Here is a 21,536-nt window from a genome sequence, read left to right on the forward strand (position 1 = left end):
ACTCAGGAGCCACACGTGGTCAGTGGCTACTGTTTTGGGCAGCACAGGTTCGGGACAAATGTAATGGCCCCTCTAGAATCAGATAAGAGTGAGAGAGGGGGGCAAAGGTCCTTAACTTACAGTTACTAATCTGCTGTGTGATGCTGGGTTGGGCCCTTGTACCTCTCCTAGGTGCAAAGACACTGGTACATCAGACAGATGAGGATGCTGTATGAGCTGCCCATCTCCAGGATTGCATCCTCAAAAGCTGTGTGTGTCACTTATATTTTGCAGACTCAGAAAAAGCCTGCTGTTCTCTACAGTTTCCTGCTAGAAACAATGACTTATGTTAAAAATAATTTGTCACGGATCAGAATTGCTGCCTGCAACTTAGCAGGTGAGTAGATAAATGTCTTCTGATTCAGGGTGGCCCTCGGACATCTGGTCAACCGCAGGTTTGGACGGGGAGGGGGACAGGTTTCATGCCTGCCTGACCTTGAAGGAGGTTTCCCTTGGCAACTTTGACTACTCCAAATCCTTAACTGACATCCTCCTTAATAAAACCAAACCTTTTGCAGGGAGGGGCAGAATGGTCTGTCTGCTGACCTCCCATCTGTTTAAGGAGCATGTCTCTGGCTATGGCTTTAGGAATCATTATGCAGCAGATGTCTGCCCACTATCTGAACATGCTGGACCGCCCGACATTGCGGAACTGTAAGTGGTGTTCAGTTGTGCTGAGTCCCTGACTCACTGAGACTCCCTCAGGGAGCTTGGGAGAGACCATTCTGAAGGACAGAACCCTGACCCTGGGTTGTGAATTCATTTGGGGAAGAGGGAGGACTTTCAGGAATGACAACTATTTGACAGGAGGGGTCCATCTTGTCCCCTTTGCTGTTCCTCCATTCACAGATGCTCTTGGGCTGCTTCTGCTCCAATTCTGCAGTCAGGTTCTAGGGGTGACCTTATACCCACACTAGTGATGACTGAAGCCCCGAGAGGCCAGTAGTGGGTGTGGGACTCTCAGCTCCACCTGTCATTTTCTGGTTTCACTCCCAGGAGGTTCTGAGGGTGCCTCTGCTGCTGTCAGTCTGCCTTGGGCAGTAGTCAGCACGCAAGCACATGCTACTCATATAGAGGGTGTGAGGTCCTGACCGGGAGGTTGTTCCTTCCTTTCTGTGCCCTCAGCTCTCCAGGAGCTGCAGCTGGACTCAGATGCTGGGGTCAGGAGGGCTGCCTTGGAGACCCTCAAAGTCCTGGACAGCTGCAGTCAGCCCTGGTCCTTGGCTGCACTCACAGGAGTATCCTAAGTGTCCAGTGTAAGATGGGAGCTGTCTACTAAGAGTGAGAAATCCATCCATAGCAATGTGAACCAATTTTCATTTGAAGGAAAATGCTTCCTATAAAAGAATGAGCATCCTTTGGGAAATAAACCTCCATTGCTATTTGGAGTGCAGGCTGCTGACTACAAGGGGACATCTCAGAACCAAGCTAAAGAGGCATAGGGCAACTTCAGCCCTCACAGCCCTCACTTTATTCTTGCTTTTCCCTGGAGTGTGTTGGGACAGCCCCTCAGCCCACAGGACTGGCCTCCCTTTGTGTTTTTGCATGTATGGCTGTCCCACACATGCTGAAGTGTGCCCATGACCAGGCAGTGTGCCAGGCAACAATCTACGGTTCAGCTTCAGCCCCCCACAGGGATCTCATTCATAGAGGAAAAGGCAGATGGATCTCCAGCTGACAACACCCAGGGGAGACTCATGGAGGAAGTAACATTTATACCAGGTCTACCCTCACCTTCCCATGGAGACCTAGGATTATCAAAGCATGTTTAGGAGCACAGTGGGGTCTGGAACAGAATTTGACTGGGAGTGAAAAGGAGAAATTAGCTCCATGTCCAAGAAACGTGGAGGGCAGCAAGGGAAGGGGAGCAGTCCATCACAGAATGGTCAGGCAAGAGGGACTTCCAACCCATTCCCACTGCAGGTGCTGAAGGCAGCACCACACGGGTCCCTTCAACAGGATGCTGGACAGCCCAGAGTGAGCCTTGCTAAAGTCCTCTTTAGAATGGTGAGTTTCCAGCTGTTTTGCAGCTCCCATGTGACAAACAACCCATGATGAAGTTGCTGCTGCTGCTATCAAAGCCTGGGGCCACATGTGCACATCTCTGCGGCCAAGGCACCCCTTGTGCCGGTGCAGAACATTTCCCAAGGGTTTGCAGACTGAAATGTGAACAGCAGAATTGAAGACAACATTCTGCTTATGATCTGGAGGGTAGGTTAGGTTTTCTTTTAAAAAAAAGAAACAAATAGAAGAGCGTTCTGAGAGGATGCTGGCAAAGCTAGGACCCCCAGGATGACATGCTTAACCTTAAGTCATCAAGAGAGCAAGTGGCTAGGATGGAGCTCAATGGTAGAATGATTGCCTTGCATGTTTGAGGCCCTAGGTTTGATTCTTAGCACTGGAGGGAGAGAGGGAGAGAGGAGGAGGGGGAGGGAAGAAAGGGAGAGAAAGGGAAGGGGAGAAAGAAGGGGGGGGAAGAAAGGGAAAAGAATAATGTCATACTTCATGGTCACCATGGAGACACTGATTTCAAAGGTTGTCAGCAGCCACAGGCAGCAACAATATTCATAAATGGTACCTCTTATATTGCTGGACAAAGTGCACACCAGGTAGCTCTTGGGAAGGCAATTTAGGACACTGAAGACATACCCTTCTGTGACTAACAGTTGGCCTTTAGGTGTGCGCCACAACAGGTTTACAGTCCTGCACAAGGATCACAGGCCCTGTTCACTGACATCCTGGACAATGTAACAAACTAGTTAGGCAACTCTTAAAACAAGAGACACCCACTGTATCAGCTTTGTGTCAACACAAAAGTACTTAGGGGCTAGGTACTTCATGAAGAGGTTGTTTAGTTCACAATTCTGGAAACTCAAGGGCATGGTGCAGGCATCAGCCTGACTTGGTGAGGACCTCATGGTAGATGGTGGGAACACATGGGAGGAATTGGCACATCTTGAAAATGGGAAGCTAGAGAGAGCTGGATGGAGCCAGGCTAACACTTTCCTAAACAGGGTCCTATAAAAAATTCAGTTCCTCTGAGGGCAGAGTCCCCAGTCAGGATAAGAACCTCCTATTAGCTGCTGCCTTTTCAGGATTCTGTACTCCCTCCCATACTGCCATCCCAGGGACCACTCTTCCAACACATGAACCTTTTGAGGACTCAATATAGACAGTACTAAATGACTTGTGTGAGTTAAAACAGAGACCGTATTACAGTTAATGGCAGATCCTACCAATTGGCTATGACCACTGCCCAAGCCCTGTCTCTCCTTCCTTCATTAGATGGTAAACATCAAAACCATCATCTCCCAACTTCCCTGGCAGCTCAGCCTGGCCTGGTCAGGGAGACCTCAGCAGTCTGTGGGGTCTGAGGGGGAGGCATGGACCAAGCAGTCCTGTAAGGATGGGTTGTGTTCTTAGGAAGTAGCAGGCCCCTCCTGCCTTGGCTGGACCTAAGCCAGCATCCATTGTCAGTGGATGTTTCTCTGAGAGAAACATAAGCCTCCTGTAAGGTTCAAGGTTCTTGGCCAGGCACTCAGCACAAGCAGTGCAGGCCTTGCCTTGCTGACTCAGTGTGGGACTGACTTGTGTTCCTCAGATCCAGATGCTGAAGCCCTAAGGCCAGTATGATGGTATTTGGAGGTAGAGGCTTTGGGAGGTGAAGAGATTTAGATGAGGTCCCCACTATGGGATTAGTGTCCTTATAGGAGGCACCAGAGATATCTTCTCCTATAATGTGAGGCCAGTGAGGAGGCAGCTGAGTACAGGCCAGGAAGGGAGCCATCTCCAGAACCTGACTATGTTTGCACTCTGATTTCAGACCCTCAGGCCTTCCAGACTGAGAAAATCAATCTGTATTGTTTAAACTACCCAGTGTAAGTAAGCTGACTTACCCATGCTATTAATGTGGCCCAGTTCTAAAGCCAGGAGTGGAAAGGAGAAAGGGCAACACCAGGAGAGTGACTGCTAAGGGAAGGGGGCAGGAAGGAAAAGCGTGCAATTCAATCTTGTCTCTAACCTTTTATTGAAAAGAATTCATAACACAGATGGCAACAGATCATCAGCTACTACTCTAGACAGCTGGTTCATGCATTTTGCTACTGAACTCTGTATATCTGAAATATTTCATTAAAAAGTCCCCATTAGCCAGCCACAGACAGTCTCCATAGAAACAATGAGGCATCATGAGTGCTGTGTGGCTGCAAGTGCTTTGAGACTAGGTTGGGAACTGTTTAAATGCAACAGGTTTTCATCTCAAAACAGCAAGATGTTAAGAATCACTTTATATCATGCTTCAGTGTGCCATCTCCTGACGTGGAGGTTGCTAAGTCCACGGGTCTGAATTTAAAAGACTGAGCAGCTGTACTTCCTTCAAGGATCGGTTCAGGGCTTAAATGTTGTTTTAACAAAACAAGAAATCCAGGGGAGAACTCTGGACATGTCTAAACTAGAAAAAGAAAACTTGAGAAAAACAAACCTGTAAGAGGCAACATTAAAAACTTCAGTTACATAATTTCTACACCAGGAACCTTTGATTTCCCTGAATTTGCAAAAGGGCAGATAAGTCAACCAAGTTGTCACATGTAAGGTTCAAGGTTCTTGGCTAAAAAAACAAAACAAAACAAAAGAGCAGCCAGTCATGGGGACACATGCCTGTAAGTCCCAGTTACATGGGAGGTGGAGGCAGGAGGATCATGAGTCTGAGGCCAGCTTGGGCAACAAAAGGAGACCGAGAGCCTGACTAAAACCAGACAGCAAGAGGGACAAGAATCCGAAGTAACCTGGCTATCGAATTTTTAGCTTTGACTTTTCTAATAAAAATTATTTTTCTCTTCCAACTTGAAAGATGTTCTTCTTTCCCCTAGAAGGAAAAGACAATGATTTTAGTCAAATTACACCAGACCTCCAATGCCAAACACCAAAAGCTTAACTGTTTTATGTTCCACTGCATGCATGTAAGTACTGTGTCCACTAGGAGAAATGCCATCATGTTAAAGAACCTAAGGAATGCTTAAACAAAACAGCACCAGGGCCCTCGTCAGGCTAGGCACCATGGTGGGCAAGTCCACAGACTCAAATCCTGACCCAGCCTACAAGACCTGAATGAGTTTGGGAGTTATCAGTCTTAGGCTTTGTTTCTTTACTAATAAGGACAAGCAGAACCTATGTAACCAAAGGATTCTCGTGGGGATGGAGAAAAGTGTGTAAAAGGCTCACATGGCCTGGCACACATTCCTCATGCAGTCCTGGCGTATGGAGATTTGATTGCCTCCTCCAGAAACTCATAGCTTAAGTAGGGAAAGAAGGAAAATATAGAACACAGGTAAAGCTTTACACTGTGGTTTGAGAGAGAATTGGGGAAGGTACCTGGCAACTACCACAATGACTTGCACCAAAGTCTAGGGGCATCTTGAGGGCCCCACTGGGCACCATGGCAGAGTACTCTGCACTGTTCCCTACTCCCAGGTGTTGCAATACCTGCCTATGCTATGTAACTTGGTGCCATTCTCTGTAAAGCCAAGGTCACAGGTACCAAGATGGCAGGACCTCACATGGGAGGGCAGAAGCTGAGGCCCAGACAGGAAGCCAGGAGATGGTGCTGTGCTCTGGGGTGGCACAAGAGAATCCAGGGAGCAGGAGGATGGTTTAAAAAAAAACAGATGGAAGAGGGGACTACTTGAGAAAAAGTTAAGGTCAAGACTGGCAGGGGCAGAGGAGCAGGGGACTTGTGAATGTGAGTGGGTAGGAGACCTTAGGGACAGCTCTGGGCTATCCTGAGTGAACTGCTCCCCTTCCAGAGATCTCAGGTTAGTCTGAAGTAACTGGAATGCATGAGCTCCACTCTCAAGGTCACCTCCATGAAGCCTCTGCCAGGAGGAGGGTTCCGGATCTCAAAGAACTCACCCTCTTGGGACTCGCTGAGCTGTAGCTGGTCACCCAGGATGGCAGAGTGACCTGGGAGGCAGAGTGGACATGCCTTGTCAGGGACAGCTACCATACTGGGCATGTGGAGAACCCCGTTCCACGGTGTCCTGGGACCGGGTTTACTCTGCAGGTCTTGTCTGCCCTGCTATTCTCACCTGTAGTCCCGATCACTAGGAGGGTCTTTACACCTGGGTACTGATGCTAGTCCACAACCAGGAAGACAAAGGATGACACAGGCCTGTTTGCACTGCTTCCGGTTAGCAAACATAGAATTTTATACGTGAAAATAGTAAACACTGTATCTCCTCCTACAGTATGATGTGCCTAGGAGGAAGCCCTCATCCATACAGGGACCAAGGAAGACTGAAGGGAAAGGACTGGTGGAAGACAGCTTAGGGACAAAGCAGTAACTGAAGAGGTAGAAGACACCAGTAAGAATGCCCTGAAGAGGACTGGGGTGGAGGCTGCGGGAATGGCAGAGCCTGGCTGGGGTTCCAGGGGAGGCCACAGGTACCCAGTGACAGGAATGATGGTTGGTGGAGGAGCCACAAGGGAGGTGACTGGTGTTCACCCTCAGCACCAGCTGGATACAGCTGAGCAGGAGCAAGCTGCTGGGAAGGGATCCAGACCTGACAGAGGCAGAAAAACCAGAAAACGGGGCATTTGTGGCAGATGGGGTCCATGCAATGGAGGGCTGTCCACCTGGATAGGCTAAGAGTGATAGGAGGCCAGGGTCACTGCTTCACCCGCCCAAACCGCAAACAAAATCCACAATGCCCAGCCACATCCATCTGCAGGAGATACATGACTGCAGTTAGTGAAGAGACAGGCTGATCTGCCATTTAAAGGAAAAGGATGACAACTCACACTGGTCTGTTCTCCCCTCCCCCTCTGTCTATCCTATCTCCGGAGAAAGTAAGATGGCACACATGGGCACAGAACTGAAGTAATCTGCAGGAGATAGCTGGCACACAAATTTTATGCCTGATTACAGGCAGAGCAGGGCCAAGGGTCAGAGATGTGAAGTCTATGCTGACTGTTCTCCCCAGACCTGCCCTTGCACTGGGCCCACTAGGAATCAGGAAGTAGACAGAAAGTCCATATCTTCATATCAGTTTCACTTTATGACGGTATAAAATAAAGAGGTGGGAAAACATATTGACAAAAATGATAGTCGTGACAATTCTTAGGAAAACTCTAAATGCAATAGAAAATAGTAAAAATTTCCCTTTTAAGAACATTTTCAGCTCCATCTCGATGCATCTATGTACAATATGCTTATGATTTAAACGCTGACTTTAGAGGAAGGAAAGGAATTTGAGAGAATGTTGGAAAGTTAACTTACCTAAGAGTCCTGCTGGGTTTGGTTAAAAGTAGCACAGGGTTGTGGTTCAGTAGGAGTATGTGCCTTATATGCGGGAAGCCCTGGATTCCATCCCTGCTCAGCCCCAACAGCAGCACATGCAACACCACACCCCATGGAAACACAGCACCCTTCTCTTACCAGTCAGGCCATGAGAGGTTCATCTACTCTCCTGGCCTGGGGACGGTTTTGTCTCTGCTGCCGGAAGAATCCTGAGAATCAGCATGGCGTTCACACACTTGGGGGTATGACAACCTTCGTCTCTTTGCAGGGACCTGAGGGTCCCTTGTGGTGCTAGCCCAAGCAGTGCATGCAGACAGGGGCGCCTCACTTGTAGGCAAGCCCCGGGGACTTCCTGTGTACCCCTGGGGTGATGGTTTCAACTTTTGGAAACTCTGGGAGCAAGAGTCTAGTCTGAAGTTTCCTAATGAGTCTCTTGCTTGGCACTGAACTTCTGCACTGGCTTTACCCGGAGACACCCCAACTTGTAAGGGCACCTTTGGCTGCCGGGGTGATGTCTGGCAACACTTTTGATGAAGCCTGTCAAACTCTTCTTCAATTTTATCATAGCGATTCCTCTCATCACCTAGAGGTCCTGTCCGTGGTACTGAAATAGCTTTTCTGGGCGGTACTGTCTTTCTGAAGGTCTGTTGGGAGTGGCCTGGGCTCTGTGAGGGGAGGCCCTTTGAGATTAATGGAGAGAGACCACTCTTTGGGAGAAAGCTACCTTCTTCCACAGACCTTTTGCCCAGGTTTTCAAAAGCTTCACTTAAACTCTTTGCTTTTGAGCAGCTGAATGGTAAACTCAACCTGTAGGTTTCTAAGCCCTGGGGGCTACCTGGGCTCAGAGAACCACCTCTGTACACATCCATGGCCCAGGAATTTGGGGGGCAAGTCAGGTGAGGCTGTTGTTGTCTGGGATATGGACAACATTCCTGATGAAGTTTGTCAAATTTGCTTTCAATCTCCTTGTATCGATTCTCTGCAGGGCCCTGAAGCATTCTTGGTTTAGAAAACATTTTTACAGGTGAAATTAACCATTTTAACGCCATCAGCCTATTTTCCTGATCAAAACGGTGCACTGAGTTGAAGTTTAAATAAGTCAATGAAGAACGCTTCTGGGGTGTCATTTGAAGCATCTTGCAAGATGGATCTAACTTCTGGATTTGGGGTTTGTTTCCCTCAAGGAAAGCCTTTTCCAGTTTTAAACCTGTCCTGTGGCGAGTAACATGTAGCAAGTTCCTGCAGTCTCTTAGCGTACCTGACTTTTCCCTGGGCTTTGGGCATGGCACGGCCCTCTCCTTGGAGCTCCTCTGGGAGCGCCTGGCCCGTTGGCAGTAGGTCTCATTGAGGCACACCTTGCCCCTGTGCAGGAGCCTCCTCCTGGGGTTCCAATTCTGGACAATAAAGGTCTTGGTGGAGATGATGCTTGATGGCTTCATGCTCAGCAGCCGACTCATCGAATGCAGCATGCCTGCATACAAGTCACTGATGGTCACATTGCAAATGTCACTGGCTTCAAGAGTCTGGCTGCTTAAGCAGCTATTGCTGCTGGTTTCCAGTAGTGAGAGGCTGTCATTTCCAGAGGCTACGGCCATGCTTGTAGGACAAGGGCTTGAGGGGTCCCATTCTCTGGGGGAGGACACTGGCTTTGCAGGATCACCAGGGTTCATTGTAGATATATTCCCACAGTGTCCTGGGAGAGAACACAAAGTCAAGGTGTGTCACCACTCAAACCATCCACGTACACAAGGCATGGACCACGGTTTTAAACAGTAAAAAAACAAAAAAACAAAAACCCTATAAATTTTAGGAATAGACTCTTCAGAGGTTTCTTTTTAGCTATCAAAATTAGATTTCTACTTCCCATTCCAACTTCCTAAAAGGAGTCTTCTTCCCCTTTGGACTGCTGCCTTTTCAAACGCTAATCAGGAATCCAAAAATCCTGCCAGTGCCTACCTACAGAGAAGGAATAAGACTCCTGAATATGCCTCTTTCTTTGTGCAGCTTCAATGTATCACATGATGTTTTTATGTATTTTAAAAGGTAAAATCCAACCAATGAGAATCAGAAAAACCCTATAACTGAATGAGAACAGGAAAAAAAAGAACCTGTGTATCAAACTGATAACCAGAAGAGAAGAAAAACTCCAAATAACTTTGAACCCAACCCTCTGCCTGTGCTCCTTGAAGGGGACATCATCAAAGGATCAAAAGAACTGGCTGGAAATGCTGAAGAATGGTCACAGGTGCCACCAGCCTGTAGCCATTTTTTTACAGGAAAAGTGACCGGATAAGCACATGTGATCGGGGATGGTGACAACCAGCACAGAAAAGCAAATGTGGAATCAGGGTCAGGATCAAACAGAAGGGGACATGTCAGAGGACACAAGCCAGCCTGAAAGGGGACTCATCCAGGCTAAATGTGGAACCAACTGAGCAGCATGTTGAATACTGACAATGGATTATAACAGATGAGCCTAAGCCCCACGGGTTCTTACTAATTCTAAGATAGAAAAAACCAAAAAACAGCATATGGGGGAGACAAAGGAAAAACAAAACAAAATCAACTGGATGGGGGTGGTAGTGGCAGTGGTAGCAGATGTCCTGTGGAGAATGGCGCTTAAAGAAGGCAGGCAGGGGGAATGGCACAGCCAGAAAGGTGTGGCTACAACTACCAGCTCAGTCATTGTCACCAGATGCTAAAACCACCGTGTGAAAGGTCCTTAGGAAAAAGGCTGCCAGGTGATCTCAAAGGACCACCCACAGGGGACTCTGAGGAAAAAGGCCCCACTACAAGAAGTGGGGTGGGTTCTACTTGACTGAAAGACCAGACGTAGCAGTCACCAACAGGAAAGGCCGACATCATGTCCTGAGAGGACACGACGTCACACAGGTAGCACTATTTCCAAAAATGTTTACCATGAACTGTGAGGAAACAACCAGACAAGCCTAAACTGAGGGCCATTTGGCAAAAGTACTGGCCTGGACCAGTGATGCTCTGAAAGATAACGCTGAGGAGCATCAAGGAGCTACTCCACACAGAAGGCAAAACTAAATGCAATGGGTGTGAAAGCAGACAAAATGGCCACAAAGGACATTCGTTGTTGACTCCACGGGTTGAAAATGCATTGTGTCAAGTTTTTGGCACATGCTAAGTTTATCATAGCCATGGAGACTCACCCTGTCCTTAGGAAGCATTCAGGGATGATCATACATGAAGTGAATAAAGATATACTGTGTGTGTGCACATGTGCACTGGGGAGGGTCAATGAAGCCACTACGACAAAATGCTAACTGATGTTATGAGGATGCTCATTGTACTTCTTTGCTTCTGGAGACTCAAAGATGTTTGACACATCCTAGTTTATATTCCTAGTTATTTGGGAGGCTGAGATTGGGGGACCACGGTTCAAGGCCAGCCCAGGCAAACAGTATGCAAGACCCCATCTCCAAAATAACCAGAGGAAAAAAAGGACTGGAAGTGTGGCTCTAGTGATAGAGCACCTGCTTTGCCAAGCACGAAACCCTGAGTTCAAACTGTGGTCCCACCAAAGTAAACAGTGCCACCTAGGGAGTGGGGATGAAGGGCGAGTAGCAGGCCACAACTGTAGCGGAAAACAAGCTCATCTGACAAGATCTCAGTTTTCAGGAGCGCCAATTGTCTCTAAGAATTCACATGGATGAAACACTGACAAAGGGAACACAGGCAAACAGAAGGCCCAATGTCAGTGGTGCTGAGCTGGGTCGAGCTGTATTTCTTGAGCCCTGCAGCTCCAACTATAGTGAAAGAGAAACACACAGTTCATTGTAAGTTTCTGCATCACACTTACCAGGGGCAGGCACAGCGGGTGAGGCCAAGGAGGGGACCAGGGTCATGGCTGTGTCTTTTCCACTTCCCTTATCTGCATCCTGGAATCAAAGGTTACGTGTAGTCAATGATTACAAGAGAGCTGTTGGATGTCAAGACCCAGGGTACACAGAGCTCAACTCTCCCTAGACAATACAGTGTCCCCAAAAATGGTGTCAGGAGCTGTTCCCTTTTCAACAGAACTGTGCATCTTAGCATGACAGCACTGCCAAGTGCGTGAGGGCACTGACAGTGGCTGGCTGAGCTTTGAGCCATGGAGGGAAGGAGTGTCTGGCCATGGGCATCCTCATCTGCCAGTAACTCCCTCCCCAGGAGGCTAGTAGCTTTTCTTCCTCCACCATTACAGTGGGACAGTTAGAACACCTAGGGCCAAATGGATGGTACACAATGACTGGATAAAAATGACTCATCTCAAGCCCTTCCTCTGATCAGCACAGCAACTGAGGACACCACCTGCTGTGCTAAGGTGAAGGACAGCCATTTCTAGTACATCTGCTAATCCCAGTCTCCACAGACAGGCTTCTCACTGATCAGCGAAGAAAAACTCCCCTACAAATCTGTGACTTTTATTGGGAGAAGAACCGCAATGTCTGCTTCCCAGTTTATGAAAGATGCTTAAAGACTAGGGAAACTACAGACATGGCATCTCACATATCCTCCACCTGTTGGCTTTGCTTTTTCCACAGCATTGGCAGGGGACCAGAGGGCCCCACATTAGAAGAAGGACCCGGGAGGGTGGTGCCTCTAGGACCACCTCAGCAGCCCCCATTCTGCCTCATCTAATATCATCTCAAACTAGGTAGGACGGGGTGGAGTCCTCACCTTGCTGCTGGTCACACCAGGGCAGGTGGGAGCCACTGCTTCCTGAATTGTGCAGCTTAAAACCCCCTGCCCAAAGCTGAAGCTGCCCTCACAGAGTCCCAGCATGAACCCCTAGATCTGTGAGCTACTGCAGGACAGTGGAGCACACCCTCACTAGGGCTCCTGGAATGTTTACTCAAGAAGAGAAGTCTGACAGCGTGTGAATAAAATGGTATGGAAAAAATTACAGAGCACAGGCTCTGTAGAAAGCCCTCAAAAGCAAGATTACACTGGACCTCATTCTTTCTGACCTAATTCTAAAGAGAAATGAGAAGAAGCAGGTACCTCAAACACTGATGCATCCTGTAGCAGTAGATCCACCTGGGTCAAGTATTTCCTTCTTAGCTCATCTTTCAAAGGGCTCCAAGGCACTGCAGGCTGATCAAAAAGAGAAGTCAATACTCCTGACAGCTGCGGGGTACAGCCCATCTTGGGAGTTCTGGAACAAACTGGAGGCTCGTTAATGCATAAATATTTAAATGCAGTTATTCCAAGTCACTTTTCACTTTATGCTTGATGACAGTACAAAGCAGTGCAGCCACTGTGAACATCTCCTGCCCTAGCATCTGACTGAGGGAACTCCCCAGGGCTAAGGACCAAAACCATACAGGACTGGAGGCCCTTATGACAACATTACTAGAACAGAAAAAAACTAAGAAGATTTAAACATTCATGGGAGAGTTCAGGAGTCAACTATTAGTAACAACCCCAACTGTTATTTGATCCGAGCGCTCCCACTCAAGGCCAGGAGGGGTTGGCTCTCCCAGCCCTGCCCGCCAGACACTGGTAAGAGGGTTCCAGTTTCCATGCTCTACACCTGCGAGTTGGGGCTTCAAGATCAGATGGGGTCAACCCACTGATAGTGGGGGATAGGCCTGCAACTTGGTGCTAGCCAACAAGAGAGACACCCCTCACTTCTTCCTTGCTGTCAAAATCTTACAGAACACTTCAGAAGGTATTTTGGAGGAAAACCAGGTACCAGTTATCCTAGCATCTAACAGCTCATGACCTGGGGCCAGGAAAGACCCAATCAGCAGGGAAGGTGAGAATCAGGCCGTGTAAGGTACTTCTGTGACCCTTGGGACACTCAGGCAAAACAGACACAGAAACAATACTTACTGTTTAGCTTAGTGACAGCTACCTGATCATGTGACCTCATGACCTGATGGGTTGTCAAGGGCTGACCTGGACCTATGTCCCCTATGACACTGTCTGCAGGCAAGGCTGACTTGGAACCCAATTCACAATGTTTGGTCAGTTAAGGCAAATAGCATGCTGTGATTCACAGCAGTGACAGTTCCAGCCAGAGTGAAAATCCGCCCCCAGTAACTTACAGCAGTGTTCAGTAACCTCAGGCTGGACCTGAGGTTAGAACTGGCGGCCAAATGTTAGCCGAGAAGGAATGATTTATGTCTTAGGGGACCTGAAAGAGGGGTTCAAAGACCCAAGAGTAGCAGGAACAAGAGGACTTCCAGAAAGATGCAGGGAACTTTGCCCCAGACTGCACAGTGTCTGGGGGCTGAGGCTGTGGACCGGAAGCACTGGTGCTCTCCATGCATTACCAGATGGCATGTCTTACCATTAAGGCACAAGCAAATGGATCCTCCTGGTCTAACGGTGCTTTGGCATCACTGCTTTCTGAATCTGAAAGTAAAAAAGGAAATGTCAAGCAGAATACTTAGGGAAGTTTGCACACCACATCTCAAGGACAGTTTTTGTATCACTTGAGTATGTTCCACAGTAAAAATCCCTGTTGCTTCAAGAGTGATCCTCTCGAATAAAGGGATACCATCACTGATCATGATGAGGACCCCAGAACGGGAGCATGACTCAATCATAGCAAAAAGGAGCAGCTGATTTTTTACCCCTGGCTGCTCTTTCAGTAACCCCTGATCCCAGACGCTGAGATGCTCACCCAGCACAATCCTGGGTGATAGAGTTCCCAGAAGCAGTCAGTCATGAGCCACGTGAGGCTGCTAATAGGTAGACTGTGGCCAGTCAGGCAGAGGAACTGAACTTTAAATGTAACTGAACTTTCAATCAATGTAAATAATCACAGTGGTTAGTGACAGCTCTTAAATAACTATCTTCAGTTGTTTTTGGCAGTCTGGGAAATTCATGGATCTAAGGACTTATGGAGTTAGGATTTGAATTAATACGAGTAACAAATGACATCCACAAGTAAATATCTTCATTGAGGTTTTCTTCCTAATTCTACTTTGAAAGACCAATTTTCCCTTCAGTGACTCAATGTGTATTACTGAACTGTGCATTGGAGGCAAGGGAAGGACTGGGAGGAGGGGCAGAGGCCGCAGGAAGGTCAGTGTTTGTACTAGGAATGGGTGTTTAAAGTTACAAATGAGAAGTCCCAGGCATAAAGGGCTTAGAGAAAAGTGGGGGTCTGTTCTGACGTGGGGGCCAGGGAAGCCCCCCGGGCAGCAATTTGACACGGCATGGTCAAATCAGGCAGAATTTCAGACCGTGCTTGTGGTCGTGGCTTTTACCCAAGAACAACGGGAAGCCAGTGCATACTTCAAACAGAAGCAGCCTGACCAGATTCCCACGTGTGTCCATGGAGTAGACGGAAGCCACATGGGGACAGGAGCTAGCACTGAGGGGTACCTAGGGGAAGGGGTAGTGTGGGGACTGAGGGAGAACATGAGGCAAAGGCATAGGTCAGCAATGCCTTGCATGTGAAGAATGAGGGAGAAGCTGAGAAAAGGACTCTGAATTCTGGCTCATTCAGAGGGAAGACGGTGGAAGGGCCCTCCTCCCCTGTGGTGGGACCTAGGAGGAAGAGCAGATCTGCTGGTTTTCTTTCCTATAGATATGCCAAGTGTGGACGTAAAGTGTTTAAGCAGAAAGCTAGGCAATAAAGCATGACCCCTAAAAGGTCTGTGCTGGAGGCAGACAGCAGGAAGTGGTGAAGCCAGGGGGCCCCAAGAGTGAAAGCCAAAGACAGGCTTGGACCAATGTCCAAAACTGACCAGGAGGTAGGCTGACAGCCCGGGCTGAGAAGGAAGGAGAGGCAGGAGGGAACTGGGAACTGGAAGAGCAGAGTGTGCGGAGGCAAAGCAGACCTTCAGAGTCTTTGCATGCTGACAAGAGGGCAGGAAATAAAAACCAAGGGAGACCACAATATTCAACAACTGGTCTACCAGAAACCTCGCCCAGTTAGGCTTTAAGACAGCCCAAAGCCAGAATGGACTGGATGAGCAGCAGCAGAGCAGCAAGAACTTGATGCAGCAAACACAGGCACCTTCCTGCAATTCGGATGCAAAGGGAGTGAATGGAGAGGGAGGCAGAGAGGGACCAGCAGGGAGGCAGGGGGGATTCATAGGGTGTGTTGTATGTGTTCAAGGTGACATCCAAGCATGTTTAAACACCGAAGGGTCCCTCCTGGGTAGAGGGAAGGCTGAAGGTAGAAGGAAAGAAGGGCAGAGAGGTGGCCTAAGGGGAAGGGAAAGGAGGCGAGGGAGAGGGAAGAAGGTGACCGCAGAGGCAGGACAGCTTTCTATAAGTGGACCTTCACAACACAGTCCTGAGGGACAAATCTTATGCCTCATCAAACCTTGACTTTTTTTTGGCTTTCTGAGACAGGGTCTCACTATGCAGCCCAGGTTGGTCTCAAACTTGCAATCCTCCTGACTCAGCCTCCTGAGTGCTGGAATTTGCAGGCATGAGCTGTGCTGAGCATAATGTTAAACGTTTTTAAATTGAGGAAGTGTGTTCATTTATCAAGAATTATCTGAGTGCTAACCATGTCAGACAGTACGGATGTAACTGTGGGCAAGACAAGGTACCCTACCTTCCTGAGAGATAAGGAGGGCATAAGAGGGCAACTTAAGATGTCTTTTTAAAATATCCCTCAGAAAAAACAAAGACCTTAACAACAAGGAATTTCATCTTTAAACTTGTAACGGTGACTTGCGTGGCCCAGTTCCTCTTGGCCTCTTTTTCTAATCAGGTGACACTCACCCGTTCCCAGGACTTGTATGCAGTGCAACGAATGCTCATTACCTTTGGCTTCAGCTTGCACGGGGCCATCTGTCCTGTCCACCTCATTCACAAGGGGGTCCTCAAGGTGGAAGAATCAATAAAGACAAGCTTGTTTGAATAGCAGCACATTTAAAAATAAGCCACTATAAAATAACAAACCTGCAACCCTGCTCTCAGTCTCCAGCATAGCTTGAGATGACAGGTGTCAGGCTAATTTTAGGTAGTTCTATATATTTCTAACCTCGGCTAAAACAATCAAGATTTGATTTCATGACTGCTACTAATGCTGTGTAAACTTAACCTTGATGTTCTCATTCTTGAGAACAGGTTCCTTGACCTATAACCATGAGGAAGAACCATGAATCGGTGATTCACAGAAAACTAGACTACTTTGTAAAAGCTACTAGGGCAAAAGGTTACTATATGGAGCCTCACAGGAGGAAGGCAAACGGTATGGACACCATCCAGGAAACTGATCAAACTCAGCAGCTGCGAAGTCCTGGGAAGACCTGGGGGGAGTGCAACCTGTTCTTGAAAGGTAGGGAAAGGCTGAAAGAAAAGTGAGTGATCTTGCACTCCCCCTCCCCCTTACAGGAGAGGAAAAATAGATATTTCTCTTTGCCAGAGGAATGGGAAAAACACTCCCAGCTGGGCTGGTGCATGGCCTCCAGGTCATCCAGCTGGCCCAGCCTCTACAAGTGTGAGCCAGTAGCCAGAGCCCACAGTCTACGACAGAAACACAGTAGCTAGCTCACAGTGCAGGCTGGCAGCAGGGCTCACCATACCAGTATCCATTCACACCTATCTCCTCCAGAGCAATGCATTAGGTGATAAAATAAATACCTGGATTTGTCCTTTCCTTCTTTCTTTTATTAGTTTTCCTCCCCAAATTCTCAGTCCTTAAGAAAAGAAACAAAAATGACAACGTAAGTAATACAGAACACTCAATTTCTGCTTGATTTGCATTCACAGAAAGCCAAAGTGACAGATACAAAAAGCAGTCCCATTTCTGATATATTAATAGCAGTCCCCATTTCTAATAGTCTGTTGTTGCTCACCTTTGTGAAGTAGACTTTTAAAAATCAAGGTTACACAAATGTATCACTAATGGCAATCTCTTCTGCCTAGTAGGCAGCAGTTCATCAAATTATACCATTAATCTGAAAAGTTAAAAGAGGAATATACACATCTGGAACTGCCCTTAAAACGTGTACTTATGGAGGGCAATCTCACACCCATCTTGGGACTAAGTATTTTTCTGAAGGCAATCCACGTAGTAGACAAGCAAGCCCAAGCACAGGGCAAACACTGAGTTCTGGAGTTCAAGTGCACCCTCCCCTGCCACTTACTAGCTGACAGAACCTGGGTAATATACTCAGTCTCCCCACTAAATCTCCTGGAGAGACACAATCAATAAGAAAGGATGGTTGGGTTTTGAGGCTTGGGATGGTTGTTAAGGATAATTAAAGTGAAAAAATTTACAAGGCACTTACCACGCTCCAGGTTCTAAGCACTTTGCAAAGTACGGGTCCTTAAGTACTCACCACAACCCACCTCCACGTAACTCGGATAGTTCCTAACACCCCAGGGGACGGGCTTACCATGTTCATTGTACTGATAGGCACATGAAGGGAAAGGGAAGTTCAAATGACCGGCTCATGTGCTGGAGCCATGGTGTGACTCTGTGCCACGAAGCCTTTCCAAAACAGTAATGCTTGAGCACATGGGCTCAGAGTCAAATCAAGGCTTTGCCACTCGCACCAATTGACATGGGGCAAGTTACTTAACCTCTCTGTGCTCTATACATGCTTAACTGCGGTCATTCTAAGAGTGCCTATCTTGCAGGGTTGAGTATCCATACAATGAAACGTGTAGAGCATGCAGGAAGTTGTCAATACGTGCAAACAACCATTCTTCCCTGTCTTCATCACAATCACTGTAGCTACTTCTGCTCTACCTTCTATGGTGTTGCCTCAGATTGGGAGTTCACACTGTTACACAAGGAGGGCCACCACCATCTAAAAGGCCATGAGTCTCTCAGGATAAGCAATAGGACAAGGGACCTGTGCCATGAACATGAGCTACAAGTTTGTTAGGATGCAGACCTATTGATTCAGCATGGAGCAAAGCAGCTGGTGGTCCCCCTTGCATGTCTATCAGTCAGTTCTCCAGGTGCTCTGCTACATGCTAACCTTTGACTGCTCTCAAGAGTCTTCACTGGCAAAACTGATGGCATCTAAGAACGTGGATTGTCCAACACATTTCAGACACTGCCTGTCTTTATATGAACAGGCCATAAGAACAGTGAAGACAGCACCTATGGAAACAATTCCTTGTATATCACCTTGTGTTCTGTCCCAGGCCAGAGAATAAAAGAAACCTGTTGTGGTACTCTTTCAGTTTCTGCCCATGCAAAATTTTCACCAAGTGTGGCTGGATCAGTCAAAAAGAGAGTGAAGATTTCATTCAATCAAGAAATAGGTCTTTGTTTTGTGGTACTGGGGTTTGAACTCAGAGCCTCATTCTTGTTAGGCAGGGACTCTACTACCAGCCTAAGAAGTGGGTTTTATGAACTTTTTGTGCCTGTCTAATGTGAGGCAGAATATGATCTGAAATTTGCTTTCATTAGTAAGGAAGTGTTGGTAATAAGGCCATATGGGTGGAACTGGGCTCATCCAGTGCAAACTTTCTCCAGCTACTTATCAGAGAATCCATGAGATTTCAGGCAGCCTGTGACTTAGCCATTAAACAAAACAGCCTCTCGTGTACATCCTGGTATAATACTTAAGAGCCTCAAAGAAGACGGTTGCTGGTCCAAGAACATCCACTGTGTTTACCAGTGCCAAACGCTGTCCCAAGAGCTGCACAAGCAAGATTGCTACCATATCCAGATATTATGGTCATCATCTCCCCCATGTTACTCATGAAGAGACCTAGACACAGTCTCACAAAGCAATGACCCCAAGGTGGCAAGCATTTTTTTTGGGGGGGGGGTTGTGGGGGGAGCTAGAGGTTGAACTCAGGGCTTCACACTTGATAGGCATGTGCTCTATCACTACAGCCACTCCACAGTCGTCCGTCCCCTTTATGTGGTGGTACTGAGGTTTGAACTTAGGGCCTCACCATTGTGAAGCAGGCACTCTACAGCATGAGCTCCATCTCCAGCCCTTTTTGCTCTTGTTATTTTGGAGAAAGGGTCTGGCTTTTTGCCTATGTCGGTCTGGACCGTGAGCCTCCTGTCTTATGTTTCCCACTATCACTGGGTTGACAGATGCATGCCACCACACCTAGCTGTTTTTCCTGTTGAGATGGGGGTCTCACAAACTTTTTGCCCGGCTGCCCAGAACCTTGATCCCCCTGTATAGCTTGGGATGACAGGTGCACGCTACTGTGCCCCGCCCAGGTGTTGGTTGAGATGGAGTCTCAAGAACTGTTTGCCTGGGCTGACCTGGAACTTTGATCTTCCCAGTCTCAGCATCCCAAGTAGCCAGGATTACAGGTGTGAGCCATGTTGTCAGGCTCAGGGGCATTTTTAAAAACCAGGATGCATCTATGTGTCTTCAGAAATTCTATTTAGGCAAGTAACTCTGTTGGAAATAAGTAACTCAGAGGTTCAAGGAAACAGGTGATGTTTCAGTTCCAATCAGGTGAACAAGTTTTACTTTGCTAAGAGAGAGAAGATAGCATGTCAAATTCTAGGTCACGCCAATCTATTTACACTGTTAACAGTAAGTACTCAGGTTGAGAATGACTCCTACCCTGGGGCGTCTCATAGGTCAGCGTGGCCATCTGCACCAGCGGGTCATCCTCGAAGGGCTGGTTGTACTGCGGGGCAGAAAAAGCGCCTGATAAGGTTCCAGGGTCCCGGGAGCAGGAGCAGGGCAGAGGAGGCGCCTGCGCGCGAGCATGTCCAGGGCACCCCAACACCCTCCTCGCGCCCACTCTGCACCCAAGCCAGGCCTCCCACGCTGCTCACCAAGCCTCCAGCCCCGGCGGCAAGCTCGCTGCATCCAAGCCCCGACCCTCTTTCCGCCCCACCCCGTCCCGGCCGCCCAGACCCAGACCGCCCTCCAGCCGGCCGGCCAGGCCCACCTTCTCTATCAGCTGCTGCATGCGGATCTGAAAGCGGCTGCGGCTGTTCTTCAGCTTCCGCAGCAGCTCGTCCTCCTTCAAGCCCTTGTCCTCCATAGCGCGTAACAGTCACAGCCAGTACTCCACAAGGAACCCGGGCCGCGGGTCCGTGAGCGCAGCTCAAAAACGCCGCCCCGCCCTCTCTGCTCGCCTCTCGGGTTCCCATTGGCTGACGCCGAGAGGACAGGCGTTGATTGGGCCTTTCAAACATGTTATGGCCCGAGTTTTCGGCCTCGCCACAGGAAGCACATCTGGCGGAAAGAAGGGCGGGTCGGAGTCTGGATTCGGCTGCATTCGGCTACATTCGGCTGTGTTCGCCTGCAGTTGGCTGTATTTCGCTGCATTCGGCTACCATCGGGTGGAGTCGGCTGCAGTCGGTGGATGCCGAGGGAGGGACGGACTTTTGCGCTTTATCCATGTCTCCCTGCGGCAATCTTGTGGAATACAGCAAGCCCGACTTACTGATGGATTTATTACGGTGGTTTTGACTAAGCGTGGTCAAATAATAATGATAATAATAAGTTTTAAATTAAAAATAATGTCAAAAAATTTAAATTCCCGTGGGAATATTACATCTCAGTTGATGAGAAGCTCTCAGTCCCACGTTATCAACAGTTGTGTTTAAATCGTTGTGTGATCTGCCCTTAATATTATGAAAGTATGCCTCCCTAACGACAAGGTAAAAGGTATGGTAATTCTCCAAAGCCAAAAAGGGCGCAGAATGTGCTTGATTTAAGTGATAAAGTGAAAAATTTAGATTTGTTGGAGGGTGACGGCATGTCTTTGGCATGGGACAAATGAATCAAGCATCCACACTATTGGAGACAAAGAGCGTGAAGTAAGATCCATCTTCAGTGCAGCACTAGAAACAGCAAAGATGGTATCATTAATTCGTGATAAAACACTTTCAAAGACAAAAAAAAGCGTTGACTATTTGGTTAGAAGACACGTTAGGAGGAGGCGCTAAGCCTCCTGAACAGCACTTGAGGAGGAAGACAGAAAGGAGTTCAAAGCTAGTATAGGCTGGTTTCAGAGCTTTATGAGGCATTACCAACTTAAAAATTTGAAATAATCTGAGAATCAGCATCAGCATATTCTCAGATGAGCTAAAGACAATTAATTCAATGAAGATGGTTGCATTCCAGACAAGATTTTGACTTGTTGAAAGTGGGTTGCTTTGGAGAAAGATGCCTGACTATACTTACATCATAAAAAATGCAAAGTAGGCCAAAGAATGTAAGGCTTTTAAAGATCGCTTGACACTGGCGTCAGGTGCCAATGCTGATGGACATATAGTAAACCCTGGCTTAGTGTGCAGTGTTAATAATCCAATACCACTGAAAAC

General features: G+C 47.9%; 2 protein-coding genes across 3 annotated transcripts in view; one reads left to right on the plus strand and one right to left on the minus strand.

Annotated features, from left to right (window-relative positions):
* Positions 1 to 1,286, plus strand: part of Mroh2a (maestro heat like repeat family member 2A) — a 42,095-nt gene extending 40,809 nt beyond the window's left edge. Inside the window, 3 exon segments of the mRNA XM_020178784.2 lie at positions 274 to 376; positions 628 to 693; positions 1,165 to 1,286. Of these exon segments, the coding sequence (XP_020034373.2) occupies positions 274 to 376; positions 628 to 693; positions 1,165 to 1,286 (291 nt within the window).
* Positions 1,287 to 4,049: 2,763 nt separating this feature from the next.
* Hjurp (Holliday junction recognition protein) lies at positions 4,050 to 20,451 on the minus strand. Of its 2 annotated transcripts, none has more exons than XM_074072041.1 (9): positions 20,153 to 20,451; positions 19,819 to 19,885; positions 16,904 to 16,959; positions 16,040 to 16,139; positions 13,641 to 13,705; positions 12,347 to 12,439; positions 11,163 to 11,241; positions 7,472 to 9,026; positions 4,050 to 4,903 (listed from the first exon to the last, which is right to left on the minus strand). In XM_074072041.1, exons 1-8 carry the CDS (start codon positions 20,246 to 20,248, stop codon positions 7,495 to 7,497), a joined length of 2,088 nt encoding a protein of 695 aa, XP_073928142.1. In that variant the 5' UTR covers positions 20,249 to 20,451; the 3' UTR covers positions 4,050 to 4,903; positions 7,472 to 7,494. The 2 variants fall into 2 exon arrangements, with proteins under 2 accessions (XP_073928142.1, XP_073928143.1); XM_074072042.1 differs by having other exon boundaries at positions 16,082 to 16,139; positions 20,153 to 20,450.
* Between the last annotated feature and the right edge of the window lie 1,085 nt (positions 20,452 to 21,536).

The sequence above is a fragment of the Castor canadensis genome, chromosome 4 (genome assembly GCF_047511655.1).
Source record: "Castor canadensis chromosome 4, mCasCan1.hap1v2, whole genome shotgun sequence".
Classification (NCBI taxonomy): Eukaryota; Metazoa; Chordata; class Mammalia; order Rodentia; family Castoridae; genus Castor; species Castor canadensis.